Genomic DNA, 24,817 nt, shown 5'->3' with positions numbered 1-24,817 from the left:
TGTTGTTAATTTAAAATGTTTATTGCCCACTTTTGCTTTCCAAAATGATTAATTTCAAGCTTTCTAAAGGACTCCTATACAAATTGTTAGGTTCCATTAAGTTCTTGATGCACTCTCTTCACCTACCCCATTTTGTAAACCTGTTTCCAAGATAAGGTACAGAACAACATGAATATCTGGATATTGCTAATGCTTCAATATATTATAAGGTTTTTGGACAAAGAGTTTTAGATAAAAATTGAGAGATAGAGCTTGACATAAACATATATTTACATCTTTCTAAATATATAAAGCACATAGACAAATATTTATATTACTTTATGGGTGTATAAAGATATAAGTATCTGACTAGATGCCTCTGCATCAATGACCTGTTATACACAATTATATAAGCATAAACAGATGTATATGTACGTGTGTGTGTGTGTGTATGTGTGTCTTATACCATAATGTGTATTTCCATTAAAAAGATAAAACCATGGGTTATAAGGCATTTTTTTTTCTTATGGCTTTATTTAAAAACAATAACAATAACAACAATATTAATTGGACTAATAAGAGTTGAGTTCTCCACCTCTTACTAAACACAATGTTTTAATTATTAATTGTGTATTTTTTATTCTCTGGGTTTTACTTGGCTTCCTTATAAAATAATGCCTTAGCTATCAATATTGAAAAAACACCATAATTCTAAGAAAAAAAACCCTTTCAGGGCAGCTAGGTGGTGCAGTGGATATAATACCAGCCCTGAAGTCAGGAAGATCTGAGTTCACATGTGACCTCAGACACTTAACATTTCCTAGCTGTGTGACCATGGGCAAGTCACTTAATCCCAATTGCCTCACCAAACACACACACACACACACACACACACACACACCAAAAAACAAACAAACAAAAAGCACTTTCAACAATAACTTAGTCATGTATTGAGACCTAAGTCTGAATTGCTACAGTGAATAATTCAAGTTGATTAAAAGAAAATGTATTCTTAAGCAACATAGAAATTTCAGTGTTGCCACCCATCTTCATTTCTGGCAAGAGAAATTATGGCAACTGTCTCAGACTTAGTTTCTATAAGGGGATGATTGACTTTAAAGTAGAGCATCTTGGAATGCAAACTCTGAGAGTAAAGAAAGCATCATTTCCCCCCCTTTATAATACATATTACCAGACATTGTGTATTGTATAAAATAGATGCTTAAAACCACTTATTGAATTGATTTGAAATTATTTAAAGTTGTGTGTTTCTAAATACAAAGAATATAAGATCTTTATTATATTTCTGAGTAAATTTAATTGAACTAATATGATGATGATGATAGAGAATAATGACAGATCTTGTCTGATGTTCATAGTTTTTTTAAAATACACACACACACATATATACGTGTATATATACATATTTACATACGTGTGTGTGTGTGTGTGTGTGTGTGTGTGTGTAATTTAAACTGCCATCTTCTGTTTACCATAGTCTGAACCCTGGAAATTATATATCCACATGTATAAATATCACCTTTGTCTTATGTCTTGGTCAGTGACTTAGAGATCCATCTAGATTTGTTACAGAAAACCTTTCATTGTATAGTAAGGCCCTAAATCTCTTTAATTTATGTCAGGGATATGTTTTATCCTAGTGAGCATTCTTTTTGATAAATTATTTTTGCCTTTGTAGAAATGCTTAAAAGAACAAAATAACAGATATCCCCACTCCCCCTCCTCAATGCTTATTCTCTGAAATTTCCATCTGACCCATCTTGTCCATTTTGTTCAAATGCAGTCAGAGCCACCTACATATTCCAGAAAAATCTGTTTCTAAATTACTTACTTTATTCCAATAGCTTCCCTACTCAAATAACACCAAATAAGTGCTATATAAGAAATTTTATAACTGAGGGGAAATGTTTCATAAACATTATAGAAAATATTCACTTTCTTGTCCAATATGAAAATGCATCAAATTTCAACTATCATTATAAATTCTAAAGCAACCAGCTATTGAGTAGTTATTTGAAGTCATTAGAGAAAAAATTTGAACTTTTTAAAATAAGATTTTTAAAAAGAGAAAGAAGTCCAGGAAAAAAATTACAAATCAGTTTTATGGTTTTTCTCCTATGCAAAAAAGCTAATTTATGAGTTAGATACTCCCTCTTTCTCTTTCTATCTCTCTGCCCCATTCTGTTTCTTTTTCTGTCTCTGTGTCCTTCTTTCCTTTTCCCCTTCTCTCTCTCTGTCTCTGTCTCTGTCTCTGTCTCTCTGTCTCTCTCTCTCTCTTTCTCTCTTTCTCTTCCTCTCTTTCTCCTTCTCTCTTTGTCTTCCTCTCTTTCTCCTTATCTCTCTCATATATACACACACAACACATACACACAATATTAGCTTTGATAAATCCCCTGCTTCAGTACACATTTTTTTTCCCCAAGAAATAATCAGATACATTATTCTACAAGTCACTGTGCTAATTTCATGAAGGGCAGTAAGATAACATATGGAGTAGTGGTCTTATTAGCTGATCCATTCCTGAAACATCTGTGTCTGACAGGCAGGAGGCAGACATTATAACCCTCACTTTATTCTGAAGGACACTGAGGGCCAGGAAAATGAAATGATGTATAGGCAACTATTGCATTGATAGTAATGCCTCCATACCCTCAACTCTTACCAAATTAAGAACCCCATTGAGATTTTTCTATGATTCTGAATGACTTTCTTGTGAAAATGGTGAGATATAAGGCTGAGTCACCTCTTTGAGAAACAAAGGTACATCTCAAAATAAACGATCCCAAGTTAGTAATTCAGAAAGAGTCTTCTTCTTATATGTTAATTACAAAAGCAAAGGATCTCTACATTTCTCAACATATTTTCTCTATTTGGTCAATATCTATGTTGATGGGAATATAACCATCTATAAAATAGACAGTTAATAGAGATTAAATTTCTAATCAAGTTTAGTTCTTGTTGAGCACTGCCTGAATTAGGATCATATGAAAACTTTAATCTTATCCCTCCTGCCTTCAGAGTTGTTTCTTTCCAAATCTATCCTTACTACTGACAGAATATTTTTTTCTTAAATAGGCCTTACTCTTCTGCAGCTATAACCAAGAAACCTTTAGTTTCCTATAATATCCATTTTAAGACATATCTAAAGATGTGCATTTGAATCCTACTCTGCCATGTTCAAGGTCCTCCACACTAGGTTGGATTAAGTTCAATGATCTTTGGTTGCCTCATATGTATTCGCAGAGTTTTTGGGAGGGAAGTCTTTTATAATTTTTAAAGAACTATATCAATATGAACTCCTCTGCTCTATTTTAAAAAACTCTCACAATTCAGCTTCTCCATATTCAATGATAGTAACAAAATAATAGATAATTTTTATTATCTATTAATAAAACATTTAGCTATTTTATGCCATGTAATCTTCAACAATCTTGATAGGTAGATATTGTTGTTATCTGTAGAAGAAACTGAAGCTAAAAGATGTTACTTGGTCAAGTTCACAGGGCTGTTAAATGCCTAAGACATACACAAAGAGTCAAAAGGCAGTCCCTAGCCCCAAGGAGCTTGTAATCCAGTGAGGGAGACAACATACCAACAAATACATACAAAGTAAGCTATGTACAGGATAAATGGGGAGGGGGGAGAGAAATAACATAGACTAAATGAAAATTTTCATTAACTTCTTAATTTAAAGAGAAGACAAAGAGACTATCTGATAGGGTAAACAAAATAAGTGGTTTAACTTAATCTAGTTACCTGCAAAAGGCACATGACTTCTACTATGTAAAGATGATGTCTTAAAATGAACATATCCAGGATCCTACCTTGCTGAGCTTGAGTCTTTCTGTCTCAAGTAAAAATAGTCATTACATAAAATACCTGTTATTATTTTTTATTAATCAAATTAGGAAAAATGATTTAGCACTACAATTCAGATCTTTTGTGTCATGTGACTTAATTTTCCATGATGCTGTGTTGTACCTGCATAGAGCTTAACTTTTGAATTTTCACTTAGGATTTTCTACTTCAGTTTCATGTTGACGGATTTTGATCAGGTTTGGGCTTACAGCTATAGCAAAACATAGTCTCTATGATCCTATTACCCTCTGGGTCAATAAGTTAGTAAGAATGTGTTGAGCATTAATTGTTTATCTTGTGAAAAAACCCATGTCCCCAAGCCAGTTCTGTAACTGAAACACTTCCTAAAAGCATTTTAGAACAACCCTTAGTGAAAGTTCTTGTCTCCCTAATGACATAGCTGAGCAGCAAGCCTCTCCTCTCTAAGGTCAATCTACTAAGCTATCTCATCTTTCAAGCAGAAGCTTATAATTGCTTTACTTTTTCTGCCTTCCTAGAACAATAGTGATTCTTTAACTGCAAATAAAATTAGTAGTAAGAAAAGCATCTTTCAAAAGAGGAGTAGGACAGAGTCTTGAAAGGACACACTTATTTTTTTCCCAAGTGTCATTGTTCCTTATAACAAATAAATAACTCCCACCACAACAAAAACAACAAAAAGGCATTTCTTAAAGAGAAAACAGGTGGGTAGTTATGCTTTATCATAATATGATGACACTTTTCACATCACATTCTGGTTCCAAGCTCTTGGTTTAACATTTAAAGAAAAAATATTCTGAATACATAAGTGGAAAGTTTACTCAGCAAATCATTTTCTCAAGGTAAAGTGGAAATAGAATAGCTTCAAAGATATTCCCTTCATTTTTAAAATGAATTTTGGTGATTGTTCTCTAGTTGTTATATTTATATAATCATAAATTTAAAATCTACATTATAAATAATTTCTTCTTCCAATTATTCTTGACATATTAGAAGCCAAATGAATTTTAACAGACCATTAATTGTGATTGCTGATAGAATCCAGTACAATGCAATAAGGATTTCATGAATACTTCTCCCCCTCTCCTACCAAAGCTTGAATATATATAGATAATTACAGTATCCTACTAGATTGTAAGTTATTTGAAGGCAAGAAATGTCTCATGTTTTATCTTTCTATCACCAGGACCTACCCACATATACTAGATATTCAATAAATATGACATAAAAAAACTAACTTTACCAGCCATTTTATTTGTCTAAGGAATACTTTTGATACATTCTTCCATTTAACTTCATCTTTCTTGTATCTTTTCATTTCATTTAAAGCATTAATGCCAAAATCAACATTATTAAATTTCTCTAGTAGAACATCAATATTTTAGTCCTTAGATAAAAATTTCACATAGGGGTGTTATAATAGCTGATTTGATAGTGTGCCCAAAGGTGATGCAAATAATTCATTTCATGGGTAATTGGTCATATCTCCTTGGCAGAGCTTTTGATTGTCATAAACAAAAATAACACCATGAATGTACTTATGTATTTATTATAGAATATAAATAGGGATGCTATATGAGGAATTTGCTGAGGTTCTTTAAAGCAATTTAACACGTAGGAAATCACGTGCACCAAAATCTTTGGTAGAGACTCTCTACCATTTGATTGTCAACTAAGTTGTTAATTGATAATGAATGTATTACTTTATCATTTTAACACATTCCAGGATTGTAATGTTAGGGCTAGCTTTCTGGAGGTCCCCCAAAAGGGCTTCAGTCTCAGCAGGATAGACACCATGAGAATGGACAAGAATAGAGTCCAAAGTCTTTATTGTCTCTTACACAGTCTGTGTCTGTCATAGTCTGACCCAGTCTCAGTCTCACCCATTCTCCTTCAGCAATCTTCCAGTTTGCCAGTCTTAACAGTCTCCCTCTAAGTCTGACTTTGTCCCCAGTTTAAATATCCTATTACACCATTACAATATACTGAATATGTGTGAACTAGAGAACCATTACATCACCATACTAAGTACTAAGTATATATGAACTAGAGAACCATTATCTCATCAGTTCCAATGAATTAACACCTTGTTTCAAGAATACTTCTCCAGAGTTCTGGCTTTCTACACAGGATAATTCATTTTTTTAAAATTGGATGCAGGCTGAAGAAAGTGTAAGACTCAAAGGAATAAAGTCTTAATTTTGGAATTTCAAATGGTTGATAGTTCAGAAAAAATAGGACTTGCCTAATGTCCCTTAAGATCATGATGTTTTCTATTCTACAATAATAACTCATATTTATGTAGGGATTTAAGATTTACAATGGTCTTCACAAAATCTCTGGGGCTTGTTATAGATTTTATTAAACTAACACTCTATTAGGATTTGGCTTGCCCTTTGTCACATAACAAGTGAAAGTGAGAAGAAGGATGCAAATCCAATTCTCTTGAAGCTGAATTGAGTTTCTTTCCAAAATGCCAGACAATTACTCTTTCTATCTGCTTATGAGGTTGACTGGAGAATGAGAATTCACAAAAAGAAAAATAAGAGACTATAGCCTGTTATAATACTAGATTAAGTAGGAATACATTTCTCTGTTCTCTCTTTTTTTATTTTGAAGCTTTGTGTCAAAAAGAAATAGATCCAATGGGATAATGAGGTAAGTCACATCAACAGAGTAAACTGTAATATCCTTAAAGAAAAAGAAAAAAATTAATTCTATCTTAGTACCCCTTTCTAGTGTTAGCACAATACTTGAACATGGAAGATACAAAATAAATTATATGCTATTTTAGATATTCTGTGTAGATATTCTGTTTCCCCAAATAGAAATTGGGGAATTTTTGATTTCCAAATTTGAAATAATGAAAACTGCATTTACCAAATTTTGGAACAGTTCATAATAAGGTTGAACAATTTCTTTAAATGGTATTATTCTTTCAAATGAATTAATATTTATAAAACAGTTAGTACAGTGTCTGGCACATAGTGGGTACTATATAAGTGTTTATTCTCTTTCCTGCTTTCACTTGCCTTAAATGCATTCTCACATCCAGTTCATTATGACCCAGTAGGTCATAGAGCAAAAGCTGAACAAATGTTTTTGTTTTAAAATATTTTAACCTAACTAATATAAATATTTCTGACCCAGTTAATGTAATGGTATGACTAACTTGATTTAGTTAAATATAATAATAAAATTATCTTAATTAGGCATCATCTTATTAGGGAGTATGCAACAAAAACAATTATGAATCCTATCTATGAATCAATCCACAGTACTTCTTTGGAATTATGTGATTGCTGCCAATTATCTGTTTTAATATGTGAGCTCTACCTTATAAGAAAAAGCAGCTAGATAGTAACCACTGGACCTGGAGATAGAAAGATCTGAGTTCAAGTCCAGCCTCAGATACTTACTAGCTTTGTGACTTTGGACAAGTCACCTAACAATGACTGTCTCATTTTCCTCATATGTAAAATGAGTTGGAGAAGGAAATGGCAAAGCACTATAGTATTTTTGCCAATAAAACCCCATATGGGTCATGAAAAGAAAGACATTAACTGAAAAACAAAAATCCTATATTCTCTAAGAAAGCTTCTAGTGCCTTCCTTCTGTTAATTTCATTTCATCCTGTTTATATATTTTTATATGTAGCTGTTTTCTTTTTGTCTCCCCATTATATTGTGAGTTCCTTAAAAGTTGACATCATCATATGCATGCATGTGGAGTGGTGGATGTTTTTATTTGTTTTAAGGGTTTTTTTTTTGTTGTTGTTGTTGTTGCTTTGCCTTTCTTTTTAAAAAATGCTTGTTGACTGACTGACCTGTCTTAAGTATCAACTCTTGTAAGGTGTTTTTTTCAGTAGTGTTGGTAATCTGCACTGTTATACTTATAGTCTTTTGCCCAGTGGTTACATAATCAGGGATATGTCTTTTGAGTCAGTCTTCATTTAGGGTGGAGTTTCTATTCAGTGATATATTCACAGCTGGTTGGCACTCATGAAGTTTAAGCTGAAGATCTTGGCCCCTTTAATACTATTCTCCAACAAATTGAAATATAAGTAACCTTAAATATTTTTTTTCAAATGGAATTGTGTAAAGAAACTCCTCCCTACATAGATCTGCAAATACAAGTCTTAAAAAACAACATGAAGATATTGAGAAGTATAGTCACCTAAGTCACTTTCCTTATATAAGTGAGAGGCAGCAATTGAAGCCAAGTCTTCCTGACTCTGGAGTCAGTACTTTATCAAAAATGCCATTTTGCCCCTAGGTTTTTAAAGAACTATTAGTCTTGAAAATTATTTTCCTATAGAAGCAGATACATAAAATTATTTTTTATGTTCAAGAACTCACCTCATCTCTTCCAAGTAGCTCATTTCTTTTACATTATATTTTTCCTCATCTTAAATATTGTTTGATTGAAAATACATTCCACTTAACTACTAGGTATTTTTTTCCTGAGAACCTTAATACTATGTATAAATAATTATGTGAATATGGCATTTTTCCTAATGGAGAAGACAAACTATTTCAGTAGGTGAAGCATAGACACATGACATATTAGTTAGTAATAGGGGGAGAAAATAATGTGCTATAAATAGTATGGACCTCAGTCATTCAGAAGAGGGAATTAATCTGTGTAGGCAGAGTTAAGTCAGGGAAAGTTTTACAAGGGAGGCTGAATGAAAAAGGTGCTAAAGGATGAGCAAGAGTTAAATAGGAAGAGTGAAGGCATAGGAAGGATATTTTGGAATAGAATAGAAAGTAAGAATCATTTAGCAAAGATTTGGAATCAGAACAATACAAGATATTCTTTAACAATATTTCTATGAAAACAGAATAAAATGAAAAAGACAAAAAAGACCAAACACATTTTGTCAATGTTAAAAATAATGCAATTTTCTGGCAGTTCTGTTTTTTAGATAGCCACTCTAATGGTTATAGCAAAACTATGCATCAATTGGAGTTTTCCATGAGTAAAATATTGTCTCAAGAAATGTTGCAGGTATGGAAATAGAGACTAGACTTTTAGGTAATATTGCAAAGGGATCCTAGATGGATATGGATATATGGATATGTACATATACATGTATATTATATGTATATTCAATCATGTATGTATGCACACATTGACACATATATGTAAGAACACATGTATGTGTATACACATAGATATGTGTACTCTGTATGTGTGTGTGTGTATGTGTGTGTGTATGTACATAAAAATAGTTGTATTTTCAAGCCCAAAGTTAAGAAGACCTGTCATTGAATCTATTTCTGCATTTTCTAGTTTTTGAAAGATTTCAGTTAAAATGTCCCTTTCCTTTAACAGAAAGAAAAAGAGTTGAGGCAGAGATGTATAATAAATCGCCACAGGTTGTATTGATTCTGAGAGAGAAGTATAGCCATCTATTTTCTTTAGATAGAAAAGTTCCTTTTTGTCAGATTAATAGTATTTCTGGACATTATGTTCATATACTGTCATTTCCAGATTAAAAATTAAATCTATTCTTGATTTACATATCCTCACCCATTTTTATATAATACTATTTTTTTCTGTTTGGGGGTTACATACATTGGAGTTTGGGGGATAGTAGAAATTTTGTGAGATGCTGCCTTAAAATTTATTTAAAATGTGGATAAAGAATTTCCAACTTTAAAAATATAGTCATATTTCAATACTGATTTCATTGTACAGTCTTTGAACTTGCAAGGATTTGATGGTAAAATAGAAATGATACATTGATGTAGGCCCACTATTGCAAGTACTTATTTGCTAGTGACTATTATTCCCTTGGGAGACTTCAAAGAAACTGGTATCATAATAGCAGAATGAAAGAAGAGAAAGAGCATTTTTATGCCTCAACACTCTTCTAATTTTGAAACTTCTTGTATACCTGAAGAAGAGTTTTTGACCCTGGATTCTATACAAGAAGCCTTTAGAATTTTTACTCTTCTTTGTATTTTCCTGTACTGTGCTTATGTTCTTGCCTCATTCCTTCTACTTCCACCATGTTAAATGAGCATAGCATTTTTCAGCAAGGTACTCCAGAATTCTTGCCAAATGTTTGTGAACCTAGAATGAAATAATTTCGCCCAGATTCCCTATTCCCACTAAGAACCAATAGTCCAGTTCTGTATGTCTAATAGAAATGTTTTAGATTAGAGTTCTTAAATTTTTTCCAATTATGACTCCTTTTTCTTTCTTTCTTTCTTTCTTTTTTTTTTTTTTTAATAACTTTTTATTGATAGAACCCATGCCAGGGTAATTTTTTTTTTACAGCATTATCCCTTGCATTCACTTCTGTTCTGATTTTTCCCCTTCCTCCCTCCACCCCCTCCCCCAGATGGCAAGTAGTCCTTTACATGTTGAATAGGTTCCAGTATATCCTAGATACAATATATGTGTGCAGAACCGAACAGTTTTCTTGTTGCACAGGGAGAATTGAATTCAGAAGGTATAAATAACCCGGGAAGAAAAACAAAAATGCAAGCACTTTATATTCATTTCCCAGTGTTCTTTCTTTGGGTGTAGCTGCTTCTGTCCATCTTTGATCAATTGAAACTGAATTAGCTCTCTTTATTGAAGACACTTCCATCAGAATACATGCTCAAACAGTATCATTGTTGAGGTATATAATGATCTCCTGATTCTGCTCATTTCACTCGGCATCAGTTCATGTAAGTCTTGCCAGTCCTCTCTGTATTCATCCCGCTGGTCATTCCTTACAGAACAATAATATTCCATAACGTTCATATACCACAATTTATTCAACCATTCTCCAATTGATGGGCATCCATTCATTTTCCAGCTTCTAGCTACTACAAACAGGACTGCCACAAACATTTTGGCACATACAGGTCCCTTTCCCTTCTTTAGTATCTCTTTGGAGTATAAGCCCAGTAGAAACACTGCTGGATCAAAGGGTATGCACAGTTTGATAACTTTTTGAGCATAGTTCCAAATCGCTCTCCAGAATGGCTGGATGTGTTCACAATTCCACCAACAATGTATCAGTGTCCCTGTTTTCCCACATCCCCTCCAACATTCCACATTATCTTTCCCTGTCACTCTAGCCAATCTGACAGGTCTGTAGTGGTATCTCAGAGTTGTCTTAATTTGCATTTCTCTGATTAATAATGATTTGGAGCATATTTTCATATGTCTATAAATAGTTTCAATTTCTTCGTCTGAGAATTGTATGACTCCTTTTTCAACCAAGAAATGTTTATGCCACTCTGATATACTAATCAAATATTTATGGATAATAAATCATAATTTTTGCAATCCCCACATTCAGTTACATGACCCCTGAGGGTCTGTGGCCCACAATTTAAGAAACTTTGTTTTAGATAAGAAGTAACCTTCAATTCATTTTAACTTCTAAGTTTAAAAATGATGAAAATGGAAATTTTCTTCTCCTTTCCACTTTTTTCTTTTCATTTACAACATTTATTACAATCCTCACATTACACATCACAATTTTCTCTACAAACCCAAAGTTTGGTCAGTTCTCTGAGTTTCCTAATGTACAGGTAGATAGTGTTTTTCTTTCTAAGAAATAAAGAATAATAACACCATGCTATGCAACTATGTTTCACTGGTGACTATAATTCTCTTGAAAGGCAGTCTATAAGAGTAATTAGACTTTTGTCTTTAACAATTCTTAGTTTTCTTTAAAACATATTAATGTGGGGAGTTCTGAGGGTGCAGGAAAGATGGAAGATGGAAGCCATTAAGCTGCTGAAGTTTTTCCAGTTTCCCTTGAAAACCATTGACACTGAACCATAAAACCCACAAAAACTGAACAGAATCTGATTCAATGAAATCACTCTCTAGCTCAAGATAGATTGAAAGGACTTAAAGAAAGGTCAGTTTAACTAAGGTGAAAGGCCTGGATCAAATGAAGATTGGGAAAGCCTGTGAAAGGTTCTTAATCACAACAGATCAGTAACTGAGACCTTCAGTCATAGTTTAGTAGCAGAGCAGACCAGTAAGGAAGCTTTCAGTCCCAGGGCAGAAGGCAAATTACCAGCCTAGAAGACCAGACTGTTGATAGAGAGCAGATGTGGCTACTCTCTACTGTGAACAAGAAACTAAACACAAAGGACTCTTGTGCTCAAAGCCAACGCTTAGAGTGGCACAAGAACCTTGGGACAGTGCCCCTTGTACTCCAGGAGCAGAACTCAATCATAAAAGTCATAAAAAATGAAAAAAGAAAGAAAGAAAATGAGCAAGAAACAAAAAAAAAAAAGGAATTTAATCATAGAATGTGCTATAGTGATAAGAAAGATCAAAATGCCAATTTGGACAAGGACAAAAAGGGCACAAGGGAAATTTCAAAAGGTGATAGGAATTTGTCTCAAGCCCAAAAATACTTCTTGGAAGTGCTCACAAAAGATTTTAAAAGGCAAATAAGAGAGGTAGAAGAAAAATTGAGTGGGGGGGGGAGGAGGAGAGAATGAGAGGAATGCAAGAAAAAGTTAAAAGCTTGTAAATGGATAACAATTCCTTTAAAAATTCAATTGGTCAAATGCACTGAAGAAAACAATATCCTGAAAAGTAGAATTAATCAAATGAAAAAAGAGATTCAAAACCAAAAGAAAATCATAGATTAAAAACTAGAACCAGGCAAATGGCAGCTAATGACATTATGAAACATCAAAACTTAGTCAAATCAACCAAAAAGAACTTTTTAAAAATGGAGAAAAATATAAAATACCTCATTGGAAAAAATACTGACTGGGAAATAGATCCAGGAGAGACAATTTTAAAATTATTGTTCTACATAAAAACCATGACTAAAAAAATAGAAATTGCATAGCATTCTTCAAGAGATTATCAGGGGCAACTGCCCTGATACACTAGAACCCAGTCATTGAAAAAAATCTATCATTCACTTCTAGAAAAAGATTCCACAATAAAAACCTCAAGAAACATTGTAAAACTCCAGAAGTATAATCTCAAGAAAGAAACACTATAAATTGCCTGGGGAAAAAAATTCAAACATTAAGAAGCTATAGTCAGGATTAATTTAAGTGTGGCAGCATCAGAGGGCCTGGAAAAGTGAATACCATATTCTAGAAGACCTGGGGGATTAGAACCAATAATCAACTACCTAGCAAGATTGAGCATCAGCTTTCAAGGGAGGAGATGGATCTCCTATGAAGTAAGGGAATTTCAATCATTTCTATTGGGGGAAAAAAACCAGAATTAAACAGAAAATTTGATCTCCAGATACAAGACTCAAAAGAAGAATTGAAGAGTAATAAGGAAAAAAATAACTTTATTTAAATGTTAAACTATTTTGGATGGAAAATAATGCTTATAACTTTTGAGAATTGTATTCTTTTATTGGGACAGTGAGAGGGGACATAGAAGGATAGAAGGTGTGGGTTTGAAATGACTCTGATGTAATATCAAAGAAAAAGACATTAAGGGCTAGAAAAGGGATTGTACTTGGAGAAGTGGAAAGGGGAGATTAAATGGAATAAATTAGATCATATGAAGAGGCACAAAGATCTATTACAATAGAGGGAAAGAAAGGAGGGAGATGAGCATTGTCTAAAGCTTAATCTTATCAATTTTGGCTCAAGAAAGGAATAACATAACTCAGCTTGGACAGAAGGGAGGGCAGAAACACTAGGAAAGATAAGAAAAAAGAGGAAGAATGATAGAAAGAAATTGAAGGTTGAGGGCAGGGTGGGCTGGAAACAAAACATTCCTAAGGAGGGACAGAAAGGAGAGAAGTATATGCAGAGAAGAAGTATATACAGAGGAGAAAATACAGAAGGAAATACAGAACTGTTATTTCTCATAAAATAGAAGCAAATAGCAGAATGGATTAAAATCCAGAATCCTGCAATATGTTGTTTACAAGAAACATATTTGGAACAGAAAGATACATACAGAATAAGAGGAAAATGCTGGAACAGAATTTGCTATGTTACAGCTGATCTACAATAACAACAAAAGCAGGAATAGTAATTTTGATATCAGATAAAGCAAAAATGAAAATAGATCTAATTAAAAGAGATAAGGAAAAAAAAAAAACTTTCTAGTTAAAAGAGACCATAGACAATGAAGTGATATCCCTATTAAATGTATATGCACCAAGTAAGAATTCTCAAATTCTTAGAGAAGAAGTTGTCAGTTACACAAATAGATGGCAAAACTAGTAATGGGAGACTTCAACCTCCCCCTCTCAGAATTAGATAAATCTAATCACAAAATAAATGAGAAACAAAAGAAGTTAGTAGAAATCTTAGAATACATAGACATAATAGATCTCCAGAGAAAATTGAAGAGGGATAGGAATATACTATTTTCTCAGCAGCACATAGCACTTATACAAAAATTGACAAAGTATTAAGGCACAAAAATGTCACAATCAATTGCAAAAAGAGAGAAATAGTAAATGTTTCCTTTTCTAATCATGATGCAATAAAAGTTATATTCAATAAAGAACCAGGGAAAGATAGACTAAAAAAATGGAAATTAAATAATCTAATCCTAAAGAAAGAGTGGAAATCATGGAAAAACTTGATATTTTCATCTAAGAGAATGACAATAATGAGACAACTTATGAAAACCTATCTGATGCAGCCAAAGCAGTTCTTAGGAAAAAATTTATATCTCAAAATAATCACATAAATAAAATTGAAAAAAAGGATATCAATGGATTGGACATATAACTAAACAATTAGAAAAAGAACAATTTAAAAACTCCAAATTAAATACTTAATTAGAAATTTTGAAAATCAAAGGACAGATTAATACAATTAATTCAAAGAAAACTATTGAACTAATTAATAAAATTAACAGTTGATTTTATGGGGAGGAGGGGAATGCAACAAAGTAGATAAACCTTTTTCTAATTTGATTAGAAAAAGGAAAGAGAAAAAAAAATTACCAACATCAAAGATGAAAAGAGTGAACTTTGAAGAATGAATGAAGAAGAAATTAAAGCAATAAATAGGAGTTATTTTGCCCAACTGTATGCCAACAAATTTGACAATCTAACTGAAATTGATGAATATTTATAGAAAAATAAATTGCCCAGATTAACAAAAGAGAAAATAAGGTACTTAAGTAATCATTTTAAAATTAGAAATTGAATAAGCTATTAATGAACTCCCTAAGAAAAATCTTTAGGACCTAATGAATTTACAAGTGAATTCTACCAAACACTTAAATAAAAATTAATTTCAATACCATAGTATTTGAAAAAAATAGGTAAAGCAGTTTTGCCAAATATTTTCTGACAGAAATATGATACTGATACCTAAACCAGGAAGAGCCAAAACAGAGGGAAAAAAAGCTATAGACCAATCTTCCTAATGAATTTTAATGCAAAAAAATTAAATAAAATATTAGCAAATAAATTATAATAACTTAACAGCAACATAATACACTATAACCAAGTAGAATTTATTCCACGAATGCAGAGCTGGTTTAGAATCAAGAAAACGATTAGCATAATTGATCAGATCAATAGCAAAACTAACAGAAGTCATAAAATAATTTCATAGATGCCAAAAAACTTTTGACAAAATATAGTACCCATTATTCTTAAAAACACAAGAGAGCATAGGAATAAAGGTTTCTTAAAATAATAGATAGTATCTATCTAAAGCCATCAGCAAGCATTATTTTGTAATGAGGGAAAGCTAGAAGCATTCCCAGTAAGGTCAGGAATGAAACAGGGATGACAATTATCACTAGTATTATTCAGAATTGTCCTAGAAGTATTGGCTTTAGCAATAAGAAAAAAAAATAAAAGGATTTAGAATATGCAATGAGGAAATAAAACTATCACTCTTTGCAGATGATATCATGGTTTACTTAGAGGATCCTAAAGAATAATCCAAAAACCTACTGGAAACAATTGATAGTTTTAGCTAAATTGCAGGATATAAAATAAATCTACACAAATCATCAGCATTTCTATATGTTACTAACTAAGTTTAGCAGCAATAAATAGAAAAATAAATTCTATTTAAAATTGTGTCACAGTTTCCTTTTATTGTTCTGCCTCAGTTTCCCTAAATTGTCCTGCTTCGGTTCCTTGAATTGTTTTGCCTCAATCCCCCTGGTTGCAACCCCCTTTCCTTTTCTTTAGAACTGAGAGAATTAAGACTATGGAAATCTGGCCACTCCAAAACTCCAAAAGAGTCATAAAACTCCAGATCCTATCTCAGATACCTAATTGGCATCATCCACTTTTATCTCTCCAGACTTCCTGTCTCTAACTGAATACCACCTTTACTCCAATTTATCAGAATTGATGGTCCCTTTCTGGAAATTCTGGTGCTCACCAGTGTTTGGATTCCACCTTTTGCCTTTGCCTCTCTGATCTCTGGAGCCACATAAAAATCATTGGAATCTCACATTTGATGCTGAATTCTTTGAGACGAAAGTCCAATTCAATCCTGGAGGGACAAATGGATTCTGATCTGCCCCCCAGACAATCTCTCCCTCTTAGAAACTCAAATAAAATATTAAAAACTCTCTAATTTCTATCTTGCCTCAGTTTCTCCAGCATTACAAAATAATTGTAGACAAAATAAAATATTTGGGTATCGACCTGCCAAGACAAACCTAGCAACTATATAGACACAATTACAAAGCACTTTTTAAACAAATAAAGTCAAATCTAAACCAATAGAAAATTATCAATTGCTCCTGGCTAGGTTGAACTAAAATAATAATAAAAATGACAATTATACCTAAATTCATCTACTTGTTCAAATCCATACCAAACTGCCAGAAAGTGAAATGTGAAAGAATGAGAAAATACTTTCAAATATGCATTTGTGTCATTTATAAAGGGCAGCTGAGCAAAGTAGAAAGTCAGCTATCCTTAGTTTTGGGAAGACTTCCATCACATACTATGAGGAAAAGAGCTTAGTCATCTATTTTTGTAGATGCCCCAGAATGTTTCCTGCACTAATGAAAGCATGCGTCTTTTAAGAAAAATGTTTTCAATCTTTATGGATAGCTTTCTAGATTGTTAATTTTATTTCTCTTCTTCCATGTCATACTTTTCTCTCAAAATGTCTAGTCTTTCCCTTTTCCCTTTTCAACCCTCTCATTCATTCCTATTTACTCCCTTTTCTTTCATTCACTTATCTAGAAAATTTAGCAAAGATCCAGATCTTAAACAAGTTCAGTTCACTTTATTCAGAACAATTTATTTTATTTATGGCCTATTTAAGTATTCATAGGCTTAGTAGGATACTAGGAAAGATTTTAAGTAGGCTAAGTAGAGTACTGAGAAAGATTCAAAGATCAAGACAGCCTTTCTTCTCTTGGGGAGTGTATAATCTTAAAAGGATCTTAAACCCAAAAAAAGAATTGAGTATTTTTTTTTCCTGCCCATTGTTTTCATTTTTAGGTTAAATTTTCCTCAGAATTTATGTGATAAGTTTTCTTGAGAATGTTACTTACTTCAGATACTTAAAAAATACTAGAAACAAAAATTTCTAGACATGGTTGATGAGAACACCAGAAGGGAGATAGAATATTTGTGTTCAATAACCCAAAAAGCTGCGTTGGAATTTGTTAATAAATAGCAGAAGTAATGCACATTTTCCCTAAGATAAAAGTTTTATTGACTGTAGCTACAAAGCTGAGTTAAAAGGATGAATAGAAAAAAAAAAAATTTAACCTTTTTGAGTTATGAGAGTTCTACTACCCTCTTACTCTACAATTCAGTGTGTCCTTTGGGGAAAATTAAATTTTAGTGAAATTCATTTTCCTTATCTGCCATTTCAGGCTTAGGAGCTTTTACATGGTGGATCACTTTGTTTTCCTTTGCATAAACACTATTTGTTTCTGGGACTGCTTGGGGATATCTGTCCCATTGTTTTCTCCCAAGAGTTATCTTTTTTTGTATTGGCTAAAAGGTACACTCTATTGCTTGAGGGATGCCTTTGTGGATCTTTTAGGGTGAATAATATGTTAAATTTACGTGACTAAAAACAAACTATTGTCATGATGATTAGCATTTCATACCTAATGGAAATGTGGAAAACAAGTGGCATTTATTTGAAACTGGCAATTTGTTTATCTGAATTCATTGCTTTCATAGAACAATGAAGTCTTTGTATAATTCTCCTGTTTACCAAGTTCTATAAGGTTGTCCTATAGATAATCCTATAAAAATAAACTAATTATGATATCTTTCATTTGTTGAGTATTTTTCATACAATTGCATTTGATTCTAGTGTGGTTCATAGGATAAGATTTAGAAGTGGAAGCAACATTAGAAACCATTGATTCAACCTTTTGATTTTACCTGTGAAGAAACTGAAGCAGGAAAAACTTAAACAATGTCACACAGGAAGTTGGTATCTGAACACAGATTTGAACTCAGATTTCCTGACTAGAGATCTTGATCTTTATCCAATTGGTCACATAGTTGCCCATATGTCCATTATGTGTGCTCCTGCCCATACTATTTGATTTATATTGTTCATTCTTAGAGAATCCAAACTGAGACTGTTAATTGATTATGTATAGATTTTATTGAAGTAAAATTCCCAGACACTTCATAGATATTAAAAAAATCAACTACTTGAAGATGTGATTTTCATTATCTTCAAGTACATAGTACACAATATTCACAATAATAATTGATATTTATGTTATTTTTAATGTTTGCAAAGTAGTTTATAGGAGTTTAATTTGAGATTCATAAAAATCCTAAAGGAAGTAACATCTAAATTATTATTATGACTATTTTATAGATAAGGAACCTGAGGCTCATAGAAGTTGTGCCTTGCCCATATTTTCATATACAGTGTGTCAGAAGTAGGATTGTAAGCCAGATATTATTTAATTTTTATTTTGTACTTTACTAAGTCATGGTACCTAACAATGCTTTTAAATTTGATTTTGTTTGGTGTTTCTGTAATTGAGTTGGATGATAATGGTTATTTTGATGATGTAGCAGAGAAAATTTGGATCTACCACTCTTCCTTTGATTCTAGATTTATTGATTCTTTCTGTTATGTGATAATGGTAACTTTCTGACTAATACAACTATACTCTTGAAAAGTAAAATATGTATTCAACAAACTGTTCTGTCTATATGATCATGAACAGCTAAGAAGTTACTATTAGAATTACAGAAACTAAGTCCAAATTATGTTCTTGCCACTTGTTTGATATTGTTCACACAAGTTTGGCACTCAGATTCCTAAAACAAAACAAAACAAGCAATACAAACAAAAACAATTGGATTGTTTCTAAATTTCTTTAGTTCTAAACCTGTGAACTATAAATAAATTTCAACGGACTGACTTCCTTTGACCTTCTTCATCATACTTCTAGGAATCTCATAACCTTCCATGTCACATCAGCCTTAGTATTCACTCTTCTTTAGTATTCTTTTATCCTTGAACCTCTCTGATTGGAGAGTGAAGTAAAGATCTTCCATGCAAAGAGGTGCTATCTCTTAATTTTCTATCCAGTTGTATTTGTCTTGATTTCTCTATCATGTACCCTCACTAGATACCTTTCTTCTTCTTTTGTTCTTGACTTCATTTTGTGTGTTGTCTTTCCCAATTTGATTATAAACTCCTTGAGGTCAGGATCTATTTTATTTCTTATTTGTATTCCCAGCACAGTGCCTAATACATAATAGAAGTTTAATAAATATTTATTCATTGACTATTAATTGATTAAAATTTGGCATCAAATGTACATGGATATGTATACTATATATTTACACATATGTATGAATAATATGAACATAATGCTGATCTGTTATTTGATCATTATCTAAGGACTATATTCTTTTAGCATATCATCTGCTGATTTCTTTTTGGGCCATTTTTATCAACAAAGTATGGTCTTGATTTGGTTCCTTAGAAAATATTTTAAAGCTCTCAGGCTCCCCAGTTTAGCTGTCCCAGGATGTCAAATAGCATTGTGACCCACAAAACAGAAACCTACAACCACCTAGCTTGTGCCTATGAGCCTACTTGACATATTTTCTTTTAATAACTCATAGCTGAATGTGGAGTGATCCTGAAATTAAGGTCAGCTTCTGGTGGTTGTTTATATCAGCTGTCAGATTGTAGAATAAAAAATGGCTTTTATGGGTTTGCTTTTTTATTGTTTTTCAGGGCAATGTCACTTTTTCCTGCTCAGAACCACAAATTGTTCCCATCACGTTTGTCAACTCCCATAGCAGTTATTTGTTACTGCCTGGCACTCCCCAAATTGATGGGCTCTCGGTGAGTTTCCAGTTTCGAACTTGGAACAGAGATGGTCTGCTCCTGTCAACTACACTGTCAGAGGATTCTGGAATCCTGCTGCTCTATCTAGAGGATAGGATGCTGAAGCTTGTTATCCAGAAAATGACAGAACGCTCCATGGAAATCTCCACAGGTATCTGATCCTTCTCATGCCCCATTCAAATTTGTTTGTTAGTCAGTGAACTAACCTTAGGATATTTGGCAAAGCATTCTGATACCATTTTAAGGGGAGAGTTGCCAATCACAGAGACAAATCATTATGCTACTCTTATTTCTTCAGGACTTTTTTTCATCAGAATTTGAGCTTTTGGCAATGGTAGCCAATCAATCAGTCATGCATTGTTCAGGTCCTTTATGTCTGTAAAGTTAATCATTGTGTGCCTAATATGCTCTGGATCTTACTGCATGATATGATAGCACATGATGGTACAGAACACATGAGAAGAGGTAAGAAACTTTAGAATTAAAAGTATTATTTATTTATTTTTTCTTGAGGGTTTTTATTTTCATTAGGGTAGAAGATCTATGTTTTCTTTTATAACTTGATTTTATTGAAAAGTTTTGCAATATTTCACATGTAATTTCTTAATTATGGATGGGGAAAACTAGAGAAACTAGTTATTATGTATAAATAATAAAGAGTGAGATAGATAGAAAAATACAAATTGCTTCCATCTATATTCAGATTCAATCATTCCCTCTCTGGGTATGGATAGTATGTTTCATCATAAGTCCTTCAGAGTAGTTGTGGATGGCTATACTAGTGAGAATAAAAAAGTTATTTAGAGCTGGCCCGCCCAGAACATTGATATTTCACTTTGTTTATAGAGGACTTTTCAGGTATTTCTTTTTTTTTTTTCTTTACTTTTTTTTTTTTCCCTGAGAGCATCCTGCTCATCATTTTCCAGAGAACATTTAATATTCCATCAGAGAAACTTGCTTCAAAAAAATGCTTTTTTGTAATTGATTTTGCTAATTGCATTTCCCCCCATTTCTTCTCTCTCTTCTTCTTCTCTCTCTAAAAAAAAGTTAATTTATTTTAACTTTTTATGCCTTAATCTTTCCAGTGGAAGAATTGTAATAATAACTGGCTTTATTTATTCATCAAAAAATGAATTGAGAAACAATGTCAAATACTTCTATGGTCCAACTAATCAAACAAACCTCAATTAAGTAAAATTTCCTTTTTAAAATTATTATTTTTTATTGAATGATTATTTCTGTCCACTAAAGTCCTTCTTTGATACTTCATTATTATGCAAAATTGATATAGGAGTCTTAAAATCTATGCTAGCAGAGTGATCTGGCACTTCCTATTAAGCTGAAAAGATTTTGAATATTTGTCTACTGATGGATTATATATCTGTTTTCTGGTGACCACCTTATTGAAAGGAGCCATTTCATCCCCTTATCAATAGAGTAGTGAATTTTTTGGTTACAAAAATTCTTGAAGATAATCTACTAAAATTTAAAGGTTATACAGTGCATTGATGGAATGAATACCAACAAGGATGAAAACACAGATCCATGAAAGTATTACAGTATTGACATAAATGTTATGTGCATAGCACCATGCTAGGTTCTGAGAAAAATTCAAAAGAAAAATAAATGTAATATTTGGCTCCATTCCTTCCAGAAGCTTCTACTTCTAAATTGTCTTAAAATAAGTCATATGGAAAATGGGTAAAAGTAAAGTGCAGAGGAATGACAAATCAATGGGGTAGTGACATAAGATGGCCACATAGAGGTGAATGAAACTGCAATGAAAATACAATTTAAATTGTGGATAAGGAAGCAGAATCTTTTGTCAGGGAAAAAGCATGGCTGCAACTTGAGGGAAAGAAAAACCATAGTGGATTCTGGAAAAATCCTCTGGAGAAAAAGATTGAAATAGGAGATTAAAAGATCAGTTGTATTATATACTTATACTAAATGTATTATACATTTATATAAATTTTGAAAATTTTATTTATTTAATATTTTTCCCCAATTACATTAAAAAAAATTACATTTGTTTTTAAGCTCTTTGAGTTCTAGTTTCTCTAGTTTTCCCCATCCATAATTAAGAAATTACATGTGAAATATTGCAAAACTTTTCAATAAAATCAAGTTATAAAAGAAAACATAGATCTTCTACACTAATGAAAATAAAAACCCTCAAGAAAAAAATAAATAAATAATAAAGAGAGAGATAGATAGAAAAATACAAATTGCTTCCATCTATATTCAGATTCAATCACTTCCCTCTCTGGGTATGGATATATATGTTTCATCATAAGTCCTTCAGAGTAGTTGTGGATGGCTATACTAGTGAGAATAAAAAAGTTATTTAGAGCTGGCCCGCCCAGAACATTGATATTTCACTTTGTTTATAGAGGACTTTTCAGGTATTTCTTTTTTTTTTTTTTCTTTACTTTTTTTTCCCTGAGAGCATCCTGCTCATCATTTTCCAGAGAACATTTAATATTCCATCAGAGAAACTTGCTTCAAAAAAATGCTTTTTTGCAATTGATTTTGCTAATTGCATTTCCCCCCATTTCTTCTCTCTCTTCTTTCACCCTCTTTCCTCAGAATGTTTTGCTACTGACCACTCCCTCCCCCAATATGCCCTCTATTTTATCATCCTCCTCCCACTTCTCACATCCCATTCTCATCCTATTTTCTTGAAGGGTAAGATAAAGAGGGCGAAAGAAGAGAGAAGAAATAGGGAGAAATAGAAAGCTGCAACAGCTCTGAGATACCACTACACATCTGGGGGAAGGAAGGAAAATTTGGAACAGAAAGTTTTGCAAGATTCAATATTGAAAAACTACCCATACATATGTTTTGTAAATAAAAAGACTGGTGCTACACTGGGATTTCACACCAGACTTCCACCCTGTTGCCACAGACCCTCTCCACTGACTTTCAGAGCCCTCTCTAGTATCCCCAGATTGAATGGTACAAAAGATTCCATCACTGTTGCTGATTCAGAGGTCCCATCTCGCTGATGCTGAGTCTGGGACTGAGTCTGTGCTGGGATTGGGGAGCAGGCTCCCATTCTGGTTCCACTAACTTTTTCTGATAACCTTCTGGGTCCTCCTTGGTGTCTCTGGGCTGAGAGACTTGGAAACCACCAGTACTGCTGCTGACACAGAGATCAGGTTCACGCCAAACTGGGGCTGGGTCCAGGACAGCCCCAGGACTCCCACCCTGGTGTTACAGACCTTTTCTGATCATCTTCTAAGTCGGCTTTGGCTGGAAAATGTTCTACTCCATCTTTTTGGATGTTCTGATGCTCTAAAATTTATTTAGAGCAAATTTATTATTTTTAAAATTTATTTAAAGGAATTTGGAGCAGTTTGGGAGAGACGTTCGGCAAGTTCCTGCCTATACTTTACTATCTTGGCTCCACTTCTCATTTACATAAATTAAGAGAACACCATAGACAGGTAGACTTGGGTTGAAATATAATGGTACTGTGAACTTTTTTTTACGATCATGAATTTGAGTGTTTCTTCCTGTGAAAATTGTAAGATATAAGAGTAATTTCTTCTACCCAGAAGGTGGGTTTTTTGATAATTTTTTTTTATATTTTTAATTGGGTTCAGATAATCACTGAGAATTATAAAAAGTATCCCCTAATAAAATAATCAAACTTTAAGTTTTGTTCTGTGCACATGAGAAATAAATCCAAACACCGGAAATACAATAACAAACAAATAAACAAGAACTATATTTACCAGTAAGGAGATCTCAATATAGTAGGGAAAAAACATCAACATAAATAACTGTATGTAAAATGCAAATAAAGTAGATTTAAGGCTCTGGAGTAGAAGGGGGTGCAAAAGACCCCAGGTAAAAGGTGGTACTTCAGAAGTTCTTTAAACATAGCATCACAGCAAATGAAAAAGCAAATGACAAAACTAATTTCAGAGTTATTTGTCTAAATTCAAACTTCCTTGATTAGGGGGAAAAAATGCTCCAGATTGTCTCTTATTATTGGTGAGATGCTTGAACATGGAATCTTGTAGGCCCCAGGTTAAAAATACAATTTTAATATTATATGAGCCCTTGTGGTACTTTGCTCCAAAACATCCAGGTGCTGGTTGTATTATTAAATGCACCTCAGTCCATTAAAACAGTTTTATGACTGGAAGAAAAACTTGTAAAAGCTGTCACACTTCCCTAGTGCCTGACAAAAAGAAAAAAAAAAAAAAAAACAATTCATCTGCCCACCCTTATCTGCCTTATGAAAATTATTCAAGTAAAAGAAGAAAGATTTTTTTGTTCTTATTTAGCAATAGTTAAGCTAACATCTGGCAAGGAATTGAGTTGTATATTTCTTGCACTATGTATTTTCTTCCATTTGGGAGATATTGAACTTCCTGGTCATTTCTTTTAAATAGCTAAAGATTTTTCTTTGCTTTCCAAAGCCTAGATTGCTGCCATAGTGACTTGTCAAGAGGAACCAAGTCTTCTGGCCAGATTTTAAATCCGGGTATCCTCACTATGTAGAAATTAACTGAATAGAGACAGTTTAGTAGACTCCATTTTCTCAACTGGAAAATAAGAATAATAATAGCATCTATTTCTCAAGCTTGTTATGAGGCATAAAGGGAGAGATAAAATTTTGTAAAGCACTTAGCATAGTGCTTGGCATATAGGAGTTTCTTATCAGATGCATATTTCTTTACTTCCTTTTTCTACTATTCAGGAAATATGCAGGG

General features: G+C 32.8%; 1 protein-coding gene across 1 annotated transcript in view; it reads left to right on the top strand.

Moving 5' to 3' along the window:
• The window catches only part of CNTNAP5 (contactin associated protein family member 5), a 913,682-nt gene that overhangs the window by 432,865 nt on the left and 456,000 nt on the right, over positions 1-24,817 (top strand). Inside the window, exon 8 of the mRNA XM_051985717.1 lies at positions 19,977-20,241. Within this exon, the coding sequence (XP_051841677.1) occupies positions 19,977-20,241 (265 nt within the window). The remainder of the gene's footprint in view (positions 1-19,976; positions 20,242-24,817) is intronic.

Source organism: Antechinus flavipes, chromosome 3 (assembly GCF_016432865.1).
Source record: "Antechinus flavipes isolate AdamAnt ecotype Samford, QLD, Australia chromosome 3, AdamAnt_v2, whole genome shotgun sequence".
NCBI classification, from domain to species: Eukaryota; Metazoa; Chordata; class Mammalia; order Dasyuromorphia; family Dasyuridae; genus Antechinus; species Antechinus flavipes.
This window is presented reverse-complemented; position numbering and strand designations above follow the sequence as displayed.